Source organism: Rousettus aegyptiacus, unplaced genomic scaffold (assembly GCF_014176215.1).
Source record: "Rousettus aegyptiacus isolate mRouAeg1 unplaced genomic scaffold, mRouAeg1.p scaffold_m13_p_3, whole genome shotgun sequence".
Classification (NCBI taxonomy): domain Eukaryota; kingdom Metazoa; phylum Chordata; class Mammalia; order Chiroptera; family Pteropodidae; genus Rousettus; species Rousettus aegyptiacus.
In genome coordinates, this window is record NW_023416306.1 from 30,458,802 (window position 1) to 30,474,750 (window position 15,949).

Below are 15,949 nucleotides of genomic sequence, written 5' to 3' on the forward strand. Positions count from 1 at the left end.
CATTCAGACTGAAAAAATATAAAGAAATTCACATGTTCTTAAATTAACATCATAGCAATGTAGTCAAATAGTATTTTCCACATCAGAAAAAGAACAGCTATAGCAACTACTTTAAAATACTTCGCTTGCTACCATGAGCTTTTAAGGATCCTTTCATTTTTTTAAAAAAGAAACAAACAAAATGAACATGTTTCATCAATATTTATAATGTATTTACAATGCCAAAGTTAAGGACTGTTAAGTGTTCCACGAAAATAGATCAAGGGATTTCAAGAACTCTAAATTTGATGATGAATTTGAGTCTGAAAAGCAGCCAAACTGTTAACTTGCTGGAAGTTATATTTGAAGCAGTAGCCAAGAATAGGGTTAAACACATTTCTTTTAAAAAGAAAAAATTTATACATTATAAAAATCTTGACTATCAGAGGTCAAATCGTGTTACAGTACCAAAAGGGACAAATTATCTAAAGCATTAAAATTTGCTGTTTGTAAAATCTAAGACTATATATATTGAGGATTATAGTAAAATGAAAATCTTTAGCTATACCGATTACGACGTCAGAAGCCACATGCTCAACTTAAGTTAATGAGTACAGAAGACAGCTGACCTTTCTTTCAGTTAGTTTAGAGACTGCCTGCTTTCCATGTACTGAGGTTGGGGTGTTGAGAGGGCCTGCAGACTAGGAGCTTGCCATCTCAATGTGTTCTTTTACAGATCTAACATCCAATAGTATTTATTTAGAAAACAGAAACAAGATCAAAGTAGTCACTTAGAAACTAAAAGTCTTCAAGAGTGAGACTGGCATGCTCATGACACCTCTTAACACTAGATGCTTTAGCTATATAATATCTAACAAAGTCCAACTCTACTGTCAAACCTCAAATTATGTGTTTTTACATAACTTACATACATTTCCATTATTCTGGACTCATTTTAGGAAAAAAAAATTGCAAATTAAAGTACATCACTAATGTTCCTCTAAGTGTTATTTATTATAGCTGTAGTCCAGGAAAATAATAGGATAATGATTAGGTAAACTGCAGTTGTCCAGCAGAATATGTAGTCATTTATGTTGATGTGCCACTATTACTGCTGGCCTGCACATCTAATGCTTGCAAATACAGAGGGGAAAGAGCCAAAAGCCTTTTTTTTTTTTTTTAACTATTATGTTTTTTCTTAAAGTAGGACAATATAAACAGCTAAAATCCAATGAATAAAATATGCAAATATTTAATTAACAAACCAGCAAAGAATAGAAATCAACTATAGTAGGATTCCTGGCATCTTTCTTTTTAGAATCAGATTAAGAAGGCTGAGAATTCTGTGTGTTAGTCAATAGGCTGGCATATGAAAAAAAATTCATTAAAAATATACTCAGTGATGATAGATAGTAAACTGAGACAGTATGATATCTAGCAGATAGACCATCATCTGAGGCTTAGTATAAATATTCATCAATTTGTTACAATGGGCAAAAAAAATGAGATCAGTCTAAGGTATAGTCAATTTTAGCATCCAAAAATGTGAGCTAAATTGGAATGGTTTTTTAAAAAAAACTAACCTCCATCTTATGAAATAATTGATTCAGGCAAGGATCATTAATGGATTAAAATCAATCAGTTAAAGGCTGTTGGGAAAGAGAATATCGACACACTCTCAGGTATCCCCTCAGATATCCGTAAGTACAAAGGGGAAAGGTAACTTTACATTGGAAAAATTGGTATACGTCAGACTTCTTAAACAAGAGATCACACTAAACATCACCAATAACGAAACAAAGTAACTTTATGTGCTTTCTGATGAACTGTGAAGGAAATATCACCTACTTAGTGTTTTTGCCAAAACTGTTTACCCTGACTCTAAACATAAAGAAACAATCAGACAAAACCAAATTAAGGAGCATTCTCAAAATAACTGGATTGGACTCTTCAAAAAATGTTAGTGTCTTAAAAGAACCCCCCACCTCAAAAAAGGAAATTTTGTTAGATTATAAGAGACTACAGAAACAGGAAAATCAAATGTGTTACACCATGATCACTGATTAGATCCTGGATCAAAAAGGAAAAATATATATATACACACACACACACACACAGAACATTACTGAAACAACTGGAGAAATTTAAATATGGTCTATAGATATTACATTATTAAATTTGAGTATGATTATAGTGTTGAGGTTACGTAAGAGAAAGTCCTTTTTCCTAAGAGTCATATGTGAAAGTACTTCCTGTTGAAGTAACATGGTATCTGCAACTTACTCTCAAATGGTTTGGGAAAAAAGTATGTGTTTATTAATGTGTATTAGAAAGAAGAGATAAAGTAAATGTGGCAGAATGTTAACACAACTGGTGAATCTAAGCAACGTGAATATGGGTGTTCACTGTATTATTTCTCTTTAAATTTTTTTTTAAAGTTAGGGGAGGCAGAGGAGCATATATTTATGTATTTGTTTTTATACTCATAAATGTATGACAACTGTCTATGGAAGGATATGTAAGAAACAAATAAGGGTGGTAGAAGAAGTAGGAGAGAGGAAGGGAAGAAAATAGAGGAGGAAAGAAGGTATGGATAAGAAATTCTTCGCTGTATGCTGTATTGTACCTTAACATTTTTTAACCATGCAAATGTTTTATATATTTACGTAATTAGTAAAATAAAAATTTTTTCAAGTTCCAGCAAAAGTGCTGAATCTATTATGAAGTAATCATATTGGTTTTCTTCTGTAAGTTCCCAGGGAAATATTGAGGTAGGAAAGATTATTCAAACATTTAACATCTGTGATTTTCTTTTTTTTAAATCTTGGTGAAGGGTATATTGAAATCTCTGGGCTAGGCAAAGAAGTGAGCAAGTTTTTACCAAGCATCCACCCCAAGTGGGCATGCTCTCACCAGTTGAGAATCGGTGATCATAATGAAAATACTTCTGGTGGAAATGTATAGATGTGAATGTGTAGAAAAGAAAAAAAGATGAAGAATCCATGCAAAATGGCTGTAACTTGGCCCATCATACTACTAGACTTCCACTATCACCCAAGGTTAAAGTGCCCAATTCCTTGATGTCAGTAGCATTCTGGGACCTACACATACTAGGACAATAAAGTGCTTTGTTCCCAATACCCACCTGAGAGCCCGCCGCTCTGGGTAATCGAGGTCATAACTTTGCACAGAGTCATTGCAAGAGTCCCGGGAACTGCCTTCAAGTATCAGCTGCTGTGGCAATCGCACAGGCACAGGGAACTGGTGCACAGAAGCGTTGGGCTGGCAAGTCGTATGGTAAGGAGGTGGGATGCTGTTGCTTGTCTCACTGCGATAGTCACTATCTCGGTCATCAACAGCACTATCAGGATCTTCAAAAGCTGTGGAATAAGCACAGTCAATCAAAGCATCCCAGCTTCATTTAGTTGTTTAGAATTTTTTCTGCTTCTAACTCAAGTAGCCACAAGCCTGGACCTTGAGAACAAGAACAAGCTGACCTGCACATGAATCCAGTGACCTCAAAGTCATGTGCAGAACTGTCTCGATTAATACCCACAAGTCTCTCTTCTTTTCAGATGAGACAAAATGCTTGGTTTAATTTTAGTACTGATTCTTAAAGGAGTTCCAAGTTGCATTTACCCAATGCAGAATTCTTTGGAATTCTGCTTCTCTAGCTATTTGCTTCTCTACCTAATGAAAATCTGTTTTTAAATGTCATAAATAGATTCTGGTCTACTATTATCAAAAAGGAGAAAAAGAAAAAAAAAATTCCATCTCTGACAAAAGAGAAATTTTTGTTTAAAGTTGGTTTGGTGTTTTCTGGCTTTACAATACATGGCTGAACCAAAAGAATAGGTCCAACATAGGAAGCTGCTCCAGAATATCAGGAAGGTCAAAGCCAAGGGTTATAAGTCAAGCCAAAAGTTCTAGATGTGGCTGAGAACAGCAGCTGTCTTATTGTCTTGCTTCAACATAGGTTTTTCTAACAATTCCTATCAAGCACCTACACCCTGGGCTCAAAATTCCTATCCAAAGCGTAGGCTGATAGAGAAGAAAAAAACACGTCCACTGCCAATGATATCTTGCTGAAGATGCAGCCAAGTTTATCTAACACCAGCATCTCCAATGTCATAGAATTATTTCTGCTTTTCAGGCCAGCACTAAATGATGACCTAAGTGAACACAGTTACAAATCCTGCTCCAAGCAAAAATAAAAATGTGAGACACTGTGCTTGGAAAGGGAGCTCAACTAGTGCTTTATAGATTGTTTTAGAGGGAGGCCATTTCTGACACCATTCCCACATATGTATAATTTAAAAATTCACATATTTCCTTTCTTGCCAATTTCCTATTTGGCTCACAATGAGGAAAAGGGACATTCACCATTTCTAAATGGAGATACTTTTAGTAGATTATGGAATCCTCATATTAGTAATTTTTTAAAAATCTTGATAGTAGTGTGGGCAATAGAAGCCTCTTGAAGACTGTAAGATTAGGCTTTTACAGTTTCTCATGAAGGAGACAAGGACCTGTATCCATGCACTGGAAATGAAATTGAGTTGATGAACCAGGAGGAAAAAAATCCAGACACAGATGATAAAACTTGAGGACAAATGGAAGGTAACAGGGAAATGACCCCTTAGCTTCTACATTAGACAACCTAGTAGATAATAATTCCATTAAAAGAGACAAGGAGCACAAACATGTGGATTTTTCAAGCAAGGAAGAAAATTTAAACATTTAAACAAGTGTTAGACAACACTTGTGGGAATAGTGGGGAGTAAGGGTAAGATGGTATGAACTTTTCCCATCTGAACTTAAGGCAGCACATGAACATAAGAAGAAGATCGTGATCAGAATCCCCAGGGGGAAAATCAGTACAAGAAAGAGGCTAACCTTCAAAATAGGCAAAAACAAGATTAGTCAAACAATAGGGAATACAAAGAATTCTGCTTACAAAACATTCTGATCACACATTATGAAAAGGACTTTGAAGACACTGGTTTTAAATCTTGATGCATTTGCTGTTCTGAAGACTAGAAATCAAGGGACAAAAACCAGTATGCCTTTCAGACTTAATTCTCCCTGAACCCACAGAAGGAGTAAGTGTGGAAAAAGTAAGTGCTGAAGTATTTATGCATACAGATGAGGAGGCAGAGGCAACAAAGGAGACAAAGCCAAAAAACCTACTTAAATTCCAGCAGAAGTATTAGCACATAACCCAGAGGACCAAGACTGAGTCTCCAAAGAGGGAGCAGTGATAGCCAATCCTACTCATTATGAGGCCAGGAGAGGGTAGCTAAGCTAGAGATAGGAACCCATGATCTGGAGAGCCAGAAACTTAATGGATAGACTGTTAATTTCTCACTAAAACTGACCTATTACTCTTGAATATGCTCTGCTTTTTAGTTTTCCTAGGCTAAGGGGAGGATTATACCCAAAATTTCCTAAAGGCTGACAACATTTCTATACTAAAAAAATAAGGGGCAAATATTAAGAAATAAGTGTCTATCGAAAGAAGTTGTGAGTGGAGGAAAAGAATGTGAAAAGTAAGAGGGAACAGGAGAAAGGAAATATAGGAAGTAAAGTGAGACAAAGGAGAGAAACAGAAAAAAAAGGTACTACATGAAACAATAAGGAAGAGAATGATAGAAAATAAACCTAGAAAAGTAAACTGGGGGAAAAAATCTAATCTGGGGCAAATATGGTCCATAGGCACAGAGTAGGTAGTCAAAATTGAATGAGATACTGAACAATGAGGCTCTATGGTATGTGGTACTGTCAATAGAGTCCTTATCTCTAAATCCAGAGTATAGGTAGAACTTTAACTGCCAGAAGAAAAAAAGGAAAAGAGAATTCAAACTTTTTTTTCTATGACTTATTGTTTTCTACTTAAGTTAAACTCTTAAGTTATCTGAGTTCTCAGGCTACTTTTGAGCAGTTCTCCAATAGAAATACTCAGGAATCAAATCACAGAAAGTACATACTCCATGAGAAATTCTAGTGACAGGACAAAATTTGGCCTCTCTTAGCACCTAATAGACACCTAATCATCGTGACTCAACCAAACCCCTTTGTCAGATGGGTAACACAGCCACTAATGTCAGCCTTGGGCTGTGTCTCATGCTGGAAAAAACTGGCTGCCCACTCTCCAACCTCTAGAACAAAGTTGGCGTCCAGCCTCGCTGGGCTTCTTCAAGGAAATTCATATCATGTCCTCAGCCTCTTGTTCATTTCACAAAACCAATGAACTCGCCAGAATAAATTTTCTCTTTCCAGTCACTGTACTCCTTAGCCAAGAGAACAAAGAAGAAAGTTTCCTACACGAAGAGGCTGATGGTACTACTTGTCTCTGGGGAAGAATCAGGAGATCCTGTCAGGATTGTAACTAGGACTTTGGTTTGAAATTTATCATACACACACTCTTCAAGAAAACAGTCTAAAAGGATATAACATTCTCAGCAGATAATGTCTCCTGAGATTTAAGTAGGGGAAGAAAAAGGAATGAAGTTATATAGGCTTGTATGCATGAATATCCAGCTTTATAGTTCAGAATAAAACACGTTAAAGGGTAAGATCAAGAAAATTATAAGGAATTCAAATTCTTACGTACTCTGCTGCTCTTCCCAGCCCAAATAGGTCCAGTGGCCTAAAAACACCGCCAGGTGGTAGCAAAGAAGAAGAGTGACAGACAATTTTAGGAAGAATTCAAAGTTCATTTCCCAATCCCACTGATTACTATATACTTTGCCTTACTTGAGCCTACCCTGCTTGTATTTCATTAATTTTACAAAACATGTAGAGAGCATCTGCCTTCTACTACGCATAAGACAAATCTACAAAGTACTCACTATACAGAGGATAACAAAAGACTCCTGCTTCCATACTCTTTTAAACCTCCCCTGGCCTAGGTCTCTCTCAGAACATTATTTAGGAGCTGAAAGACCCTTCCTTACTCAAAATGAGGAAAACTCGAACTGCCTCTAATAAACTCTTCCCTATCTATGTTCACCAAACCTGAACCTACCAAATACACCCACGAGAAGCACACCCCTGAGATTGCCGGAAGAGAGTGATCCCCTTTTCTAGGAGCTTCAGTGTCCAATTTTGCTGCTCTCTATTAAAAGTTAAAAAGCCAAAGAATGGCCTTAATTTCTCATTTTCCAATATGTAATAAAATACTGTAGCCTACTGGGTGCTCAGAGGTAGTCACTTTTTTCTCAATTGTCTATAAATTCTTAATAAAATCCATTAAAACATAGAAGCTGTAAATGACAAGGAAAAACATTTTCTACTCATTTTTCAAAATAAAAAAATTCAGTTTTAATTAAATTTAAATCCTATCTATAACCAAATTGAATTTGAAGCAACAAATGTGACAAAGAAATCACTAAAAATAGGCCTTTATCCCAAGAAACAATGAGTAATTTGGCTTCATATGGGTATTGAAGTCAAAGCTAAGTTCTTCTGGCCCTGCCACATACTAGCTATCTGATCTTGAAAAAGTATTATACATGTTTCCTCATCTTTAATATGAAAATAATAATAATAGTGGCATAGTCTCATTGTTTAAGAATAAGAGAAAATTAGCCCAGGTTCCTGGAACATGGTGAGCAGTTAGTATTTCTAGTTGTTTTGTCATGTTGCCCAATTTTTGCTTGCCTTATAGGTTCTTAATAAGTAGGCGGTTGCACTAATACCTGCTAAGAGATTGTCAAAGTCTGAGTTGAAACCCCTCAGAGTCCTGAGGGTATGGCTCCCTTGAAAGTTTGCTGTAAGACTCCAAATTCTGGAAGCATCAAATGATGCCAGTGTGGGCTGGTTTCCGTACCTGGGCTGACTCCCAATACTAGAGATTGGGACTACTTGTCACAGGCTGTTTAACTATACCCTGAAAGTCAGTTTTCTTCTATATATTTACCTTCTCCCTATCACCTACATCTCTTCTTCTCATCCTTTAGAAAGAATTCCTTCTTAAATTCTAATAATTTATTTAACCTTCTAACCTTGGAAGGAGAGGGAGTTTAACAGAAAATTCTCCCAGGCTATGGCACAGTTGTTATAGCAACTGCTAAGGGTAATTCTCTTGTTTCTTTTTAAAAGAAAACTGAAAAATGATCACATAGAACTTCAGATTATGTCTTTCAACCTCAATGGCTCCAGGAAAGTGACAATGCTGTTTCTCAATGAAACTCTGGAACCAAAGAAGCCTCTCCTTACATCTTTGAATGTTCCACAGCAATGCATAGCAATTTTTTTTCTTTTCTTTTCTTTTCTTTTCTTTTTTCTTTCTTTCTTTCTTTCTTTCTTTCTTTCTTTCTTTCTTTCTTTCTTTCTTTCTTTTAAAGCAATTTCTTATACATAATAAGTGCTCAATAAATGTTTAAAGCATGGATAGATCAAACAAATGATTTGATCCCATCTACTGGGTTCATCCATAACTCATGAAAATAACAACAGTTACACTCTCTGAACAACTAGTTTCCTATTCTCATTTCAGCCTGGTACCATTATAAAAGAAATAACACCAATTTAATGAAGCAAGTTTCCTTCCCCACACCAAAAATGCACTAAAAATCTCGTTAGCCAGTACAATTACTGAGGTCAGTTAGGTTTCTAGACAATAAGTACCAAGAAAGGGGGCGGGGGGGGGGGAACGTTCCAGGAAAAGGAAATTATACATGCAAAGGCACGTTCAACAAACTAAAAACAGTTCTGGCATATCTGAATGAGAGGTTTCAGAGTTATGAAAGAACTTGATCAAAGAGGGTCTAAATAATGCTTAGTGAATTAGTAATCATAGGTATTTGGAATTATCTGGAGGGTAATAGAGAGCTACCACAGCTTTTAAGAAGTAAAGAGACAGGATCAGATTTGCCATTTTAGGAGAATGGTGTGCTACAGTGTGGTCAGTAGTCGGTAGGATAGGGAGGCTGGTAAGGAGACTAATGCACCAACCTGATGATGGCTTGAACTATGGAAGAGGCAGAAGGAGTGAAGAGAAGTAGATACACTGATGAGGTATCAGTGTAAAATCAATAGGGTTTAATAAGTAACTGAAAATAGGAAGTAAGGAGAATAGGAACTATGTGACACTGGCTAAGTTTTTTAGCTTGAGCTACAGGGTAGCTATGACATCATTCACTGAAAAGAGAAATACAAAAGAGGGGTGTGTTGAAGGAGATGATGAATTCATTGTTAGGTATATTGACTCTGAGGTATCCATGAGACATTTCAAATGAATATGTCTGGTAGGCAGCTGATATATGGGTGTGGAGCTGAAAGAAAAGATGTGGAGCAGAGGACCTGGAAGTTTTCAGAATACAAGCTCCCAAGAGGACAGGGATTTTTCTGCTTTGTTCCTTGCTGCATCTTAAGTGCCTGGCACAAAGTAGAAGCTCAACAAATATCTATAAATGAATGGCTAACAACTAAAATGTAAGATAAGAATAATGAAGCAGAGAGTGCAGGATGAGGGTGAGAATATATAAAGGGAAGGGGAAAACTTAAGGAACAGCCACATTTAAAAAGCATACAGAAATAAAAGTTAAAAAAAAAAACTGACAATACACAGTTCTGGGAGCAACTAAAACTCTCATGCATCCCTGACAAGAATGCAAGGCAGCAGGCCACTTTGGAAAGCAATCTGGGTATGTCTTATAAATTTATACACATACTACACAACCCAGCTATCTCCCTCCTATTTATTTACCCAAGAGAAAAACATGTTCACACAAAATCCTATACATAAATGTTTACAGTTGCTTAATTCGTATTTACTAAAAACTGAAAACATAAGTGCCCTTTAACTGATGAATAAACTGTGGTACATTCGTACAGTAGAGTACTACTCAGGAATAAAAGGAAATGAACTACTGACACACGTAGATGAATTTCAAAAGCCAGACTCAAAAACCTACATACTGTATGATTCCATTTGTATGACTTTCAAGAAAAGGCAATACTATAGGGACAGAAAATAGTTTAGTGGTTGTCATGGGCCAGGAGTGAGAGAGGTTTACTGCAAAGGGAATTAGGGAACTTTTAGGGTTGATAGAATGATCTGCTCTGTATCTTGACCGTGGTCTTAGTTAAATGACTGAATGTGTTTGTTAAAAATCGTGGATCTTTACACGAAAATGGAGAATTTTATTGTACATAAGTTAAACCTTAATGAATCTGACTTAAAAAGGAAAAAAAAAAAAAAGCAGCATTCATAAAGGAGCCTGTGAAGAAGCCAGAGACGAAGAAAATCATTAGTGTGGTCCCTGAAGGCAGGAAAAACAAGGTTTCAAGGAGGGAATGGTCAAAAAGTGTTAAGTGCTACAAAGTAGTCAAAATAACACTGAAAAAGGCCTACTGGATTTAGAAACAAAAGGTTATTAATAACTTTAATGACAGAAATGTTAATGAATGAAAGGTAGAGTGAAGATTGCTCAGAAGCAAACAAAAACACATGGAATAGAGTAAGGAAATATCAACAGATTCCACAATTCATACTGTAAAATACTGAATGTAAGGAAGGTGGATGGTACTGCCTATCACAGGATGCCAAAGAGGATGCAGGGGAAAAACAATGATCGAATGTGTTATAGAAAAAACTGAGTACACTAAGAGCTTACTAGAAAACCAGCAAATTCTAAAATGGGGCATTCACGCATATCAAATGAGTATCACACTGACAATTTTAATGAACATGCTAATATTTCCCACCTCCCTATAGCATCAAACCTCTTCAGCTCACATACTTTATAACGAATGAATAATCAATTCCTTTCTAGCTCAGTGGCACCTGACACTCAATCAAGCAGTCTAGAAAACTAGTCTCCACGGCAATAACCTTGTATTTACAATGTTATGAGCTCTCTTCAGATATGTTAGCATACAAAGTATACCTCAAGTCCAAAACCACTGAACTCCTAACACTTCAAAATCAGAAACCACAGGACTATTCCTAAAATTCCTCTCTACTTAATCTCTCATGTTCAATCCATCAACAAGCTTAGTAGTTAATTCTAAGTCTGCTTCCTATTGTCCCTTTCTTATAGATTTCACTGTCCTTATCAAGGAATTTATTACCTCATGCCTGAATTATTACAGATTTTTGGCTGGACCTTTTAATCTCTGTCCCATTCAACCTATTCAGCAGATGGCAACTACACTAATTTTCCTAACTCCAGCTTCTAATCACATTATTACCCTTTCAGTAATTTACAGCTCACTCGTATAAAAGAGTGCATTTACCCTCTGTGATATCAAATAAAAAACAAATCTTACTGTTAACCAGTCCCCAAAACAAAGCCTTCATTAATGAAAAACAGGTAGTGTCCCAGTTCCTTGCTTACTATACCGAGGAGATGGATTGAGGATATGAGCCTTAAATACCCCACCTCTGCCCCAGCTTCTGAAGCTAGAATGTCCTACACTTCTACTCCTTGTTGGTGTACTAGAAATGGTTTGAGCTTTGGAACCAAATAAACCTAGGTTCAAAGCCATCACTTACTGGCTGTGTGACCTTAAGCTGGTTAACTTAAACTATAAAAAGAGTAATATCACTTACCTCTCAGATTTGCCTAAATATTGAAAATCATGTGTGTAGTATTTAATTACCATGTGCTAGACAAATAGTAACTACTCAGTAATGTTCCCTATCTTCCCTTATAGAGGTGACACTCATTCTTAAGTTCCACTTAATTTTCCTTAATAATGCTCAGTGACTCTAGTACAGTATCTCTGTTAATCAAGATAAGTGCCATCTGCCAATTTCTTAAAAAGTTAAACACACATACCCACATGATCCAGTCATTCCATGCCTAGGTATTTAACCAAGAGAAATAAAAACATGTGATCATGCAAACATTCATATTATTCCTAACAACTAAAAACCACCCAAATGCCAAATCAACAGGCAAATGGAAAAACAAAATGTGATATATCCATATAATAGACTACTACTTGGTAATAATTTAAAAAAAAAAAAGATTGCTGATACACTCAAAAATACAGATAAATCTCAAAATCCTTATGCTGAGTGAAGTAAACTAAACACAAAAGAGAACATACTATATGGTCTTATTCATATAAAACTCTAGGAAACCAAATTTAATCTATAGCAATAGAAAGGCTATCAGGGGTTGCCAGAAGCCAGGGTGAAATACAAAAGCATTTAGAAAGGTTTAGAGATAATAGAAATGTTCTGTATCTTCATTACAGTAGAAGTTTCACTGGTGTGTGTGTGTGTGTCTCAAAATTAATCAAACTGTACTCTTCAGAAGGATGAGTTTTCTGTATATATCTCGATAAAGTTGATTTGTAAAAAACCTGCCCTAAAACTTGATTGTTTTATTGCTTACCTTTGTCCAATCCATCCCAACCCTATCCCAGGTTATAGGTTTTTAAAGAGTAAGATCCAAGTCTTATATTTCTTCAGGAGATAACAATTGAATGAAGCAGGCTCTTCTTCATTTTAGAAAGAAATATCTTTAAATTGTAATAAGAATTACTTGAGACATGTTTAAAATGCAGATTCCTAGATCCTACCTTCCAGAGATTCTAATTCGAAATGTCTGGAGTAGCTTAGAAATCTGTAGTTGTTGTTATTGTTGGAATCCGCCTTTTCAACAAGCAAACTGGGGACTCTCGTGACAATAATTCCTGAATTACATTTTGAAAAATACAGCCATAGAATTTCCTATATGAAAAAAACCAGTCTCTCAGACAGTAGCACTGTGCTCTTGCTCTGATAGAAGGAGGAGGCAGCCAGATGCACCATCCTAGAAGCAATTCAATGGGATCATAAAGGTAAGTGAAAAAACGCTAACAGATCCAGGACCCAATTAAAAATGAACCCTCTTTCCAAGAAGGCAAAGCTTCTGCTCTTATTCCTGTTGATTCGGCTACAGCAACAAACTTATAGGCTTCTTCTATTTCATCTTGTTTCTTAGTAAAAAATATAAGAAATCAGAAACAGTCACATTAAAAGATAAGGTCTATAATTATCAAACCCACAGACAACTGTTACATCACCAATTAGTGGTCCAGTGCTGCTCAATTTTTCCATGACAATAAAATGACAGGATATTTCAACTGAAGAGCCATCTGTCTAGGCAATGACAGGACTCACTTATCAATTACTAAATCGTAGTAATTACCAGGTAGTTCACAAAGGACAATAAAGTCAAACATTAGAAATTATTCCCTTCCCTTTTTCAAGATAGTAGATAAGTACCATAGAATTTATTTAATGGAAAACAGAAAAAAACATATAATAAAGAAAAGCACTTCAAACCTAACATAAGGGAATAACAAAAAGAAAAGAAACTATTGGCCAATCTCGTGACTACAGAGATGAATATCTGAAATAAAATATGTACAAGCAAATCTCAGCATTATAAGAATAATTTACCATAATCAAGTAAGGGATATTATAGGGAAAATTGATTAATGCATTCATTGCATTAATAAGTCAAAGGAAAATACCCATGAATAATTGGGTAAATAATATGTTATTTTGAAATGTTCAACATCCACCCCTTATTTTTAATATAAAAGCTATACTGAAGTATAAGATACAGAAAAATATACAAGTCAAAAACATACTGCTCAATAAATACTGTGAACACACTCATGTAAACAGCACACAGATCAAGAAACAGTATTACCAGCACCCCAGCAGAACTCTTCCTATCCCTTTTCAGTCATTCAACTACTTTTTGAACTATCTATTTTCTTTCGCCATCGCACTTTCCTCAGAGAGCCACACTGCTAATTCCCTCACCTTCTTTAAGTCTTTATTCAGAAGCCGCCTTCTCGCTGTGGCTTATACACCATCCACCTTTTTATAAATTATAACTCAATTTCAATTCTAACATTTCCAATTGCTTTTCATCATCTATTCTATTATTGGTCCCCTCTCTAACATCCTACATAATTTCCTTATTCATTGTGTTTACTGTCTGTCTTCTTCCACTTAAGATTTTTCTATTTTACTTCTTAATCTATACCAAGCACCTAGAACAGAACCTGGAATGTGTCAAAAAATGTTTGTAACTCAACTAGAACGGCAAGAAAAAAGAAGCCAAGACTATAATAATTTAAGGAGCCTATGGAATACAATTAAATGTAAAAATATCCATGTCATAGGGGTGCCTGAAGGAAAACAAGACGTTAAAGAGCAATTTGAAGAAATAATGATGGAAAACTTCTGTAATTTGGTGAAGAAAATAGACATACAACCCCAGGAAGCTCAGAGAGTTCCAAAAAAGATGAACCCAAAGAGGCCCGCACCAAGACACATTATAAAACGCCAAAGGTTAAATACAAAGAGAGAATCTTAAAAGTAGCAAGAGAAAAACAGTTACCTACAAGGGAGCACGCATAAGACTGGCAGTTAATTTCTCAAAAGAAACTATGCAGGACAGAAGGACTTGGCACAAAATATTAACATAATAAAAATCCAGGATCTACAACCAAGAATACTTTATTCAGCAAAGGTATCATTTAGTCAAAGGATAAATAAAGAGCTTCCCAGACAACACCAACCCAGTATTACAGGAAACGTTGGAGGGACTTCTTTAAGAAGAAAAAATGTATCAAAATCAGGAATAAAGAATGGTAATAATAACTACATTTCTACAGCCAGTACCTCAAATGGAAAAGAATTACGTGCTCCAACCAAAATATAGAGTGGTTGAATGGATAAGAAAACAAGATTCCAAATATGCTGCCTATATATGCTGGCTTCATATTAAAAGATACACACAAGTGAAAAGGAAGGGGATAGAAAAAGATATTGCAAGATGAACCTAGAGGGTATTGCGCTGAATGAAATAAGTCAGAGAAAGACAAATATCGCATGATTTCATGTACATGTGGAATCTAAAGAATAAACAACAGCAATAACAAAAGTGGAAATAAGCTCATAGATACAGAGAATATTTTGAGGACTACTAGATGGCAGGGAGATTGGGGGGATGGCAAAAAAAGGACAAAGAGATTAAGAAATACAAATGGATAGTTACAAAATAAACATGGAGATATAAAGTGTAGCATAAGGAAAAGAGTTAATGTTGTAATAAATATGTAAGAGGGAAGAGAGGTACTAGATTTACTGGGGTGATCACCCTGTGAGTTATATAGATCTCTAATTACTATGCTGTACAGTTGAAACTAATATATTATTGTATGCCGACTATAATTTTTAAAAATTCGTTGAGTTGTACAATGTAAATACAAGCAACTAATTGTCTATTATATTTCAATAAAGCCAGGGGAAAAAATGTTTGTAGAAGGAAGAAACCAAGGGATAAAGGGAGAAAGCAGGGGAGTACAAGAGGGGCAGTGTGTCTGGATGTGAGAAAACGAGTATGAGCAGTAGGAATAGGAATAGGTACGATCTTTCTAGAGTATAATTTGAAAAGTATCTAACAAAATTTAAAATGTATACATTCCTTAACCCAGTAATTCCACTTAATAAAGATGCATTAAATCAACTAATATTTATTGAGCAAAGGTACTAGGGGATACACAGATAAGCATTTTCTCTAATCATGAAATTATGGCCTAGAAAACAAATATTAATCAAATTTTAAAAAATCACACATACTGAATAAATGTTATAGAATGCAGATACATAAAGGCACCTAAAAGTATATACAATGGGAGAAGAAAAATCCATTTGCACTTTTATAAAAAATATATTTGTACAAAGTAACTCACTATAGCACTATTTAGTAGCAACAAAAAACTGGGAACAATCCAAATATCCAACAATCCGAAAAGTGTTTTGAATTACAATATAGTCCAACAATATAATATATCAAATGTGAATCTGATCAATCCCGGCTCAGTAATTTACAGAAATATGGAGGAAAGAAGAGTATATTAAACTGTACCAGGGGAATGTACTAAGCAAAATTCAGAATATGAGAAACTGCGAGTCAAAACTGAGTAGTCAAATGGCTTGATTTAA

At 35.5% G+C, this 15,949-nt stretch overlaps 1 protein-coding gene across 8 annotated transcripts in view; it reads right to left on the reverse strand.

Annotated features, from left to right (window-relative positions):
- The window catches only part of UNC13B (unc-13 homolog B), a 171,034-nt gene that overhangs the window by 84,578 nt on the left and 70,507 nt on the right, over window positions 1-15,949 (reverse strand). For 6 of the 8 annotated variants that reach the window (XM_016130260.2, XM_036218388.1, XM_016130259.2 and 3 more), the window contains exon 8: window positions 3,125-3,359. In XM_016130260.2, coding sequence (XP_015985746.2) covers window positions 3,125-3,359 — 235 coding nt within the window. Of the gene's footprint in view, window positions 1-3,124; window positions 3,360-6,592; window positions 6,629-15,949 lie in introns of all 8 variants that reach the window. The other 2 variants (XM_036218387.1, XM_016130258.2) reach the window with 1 other exon arrangement.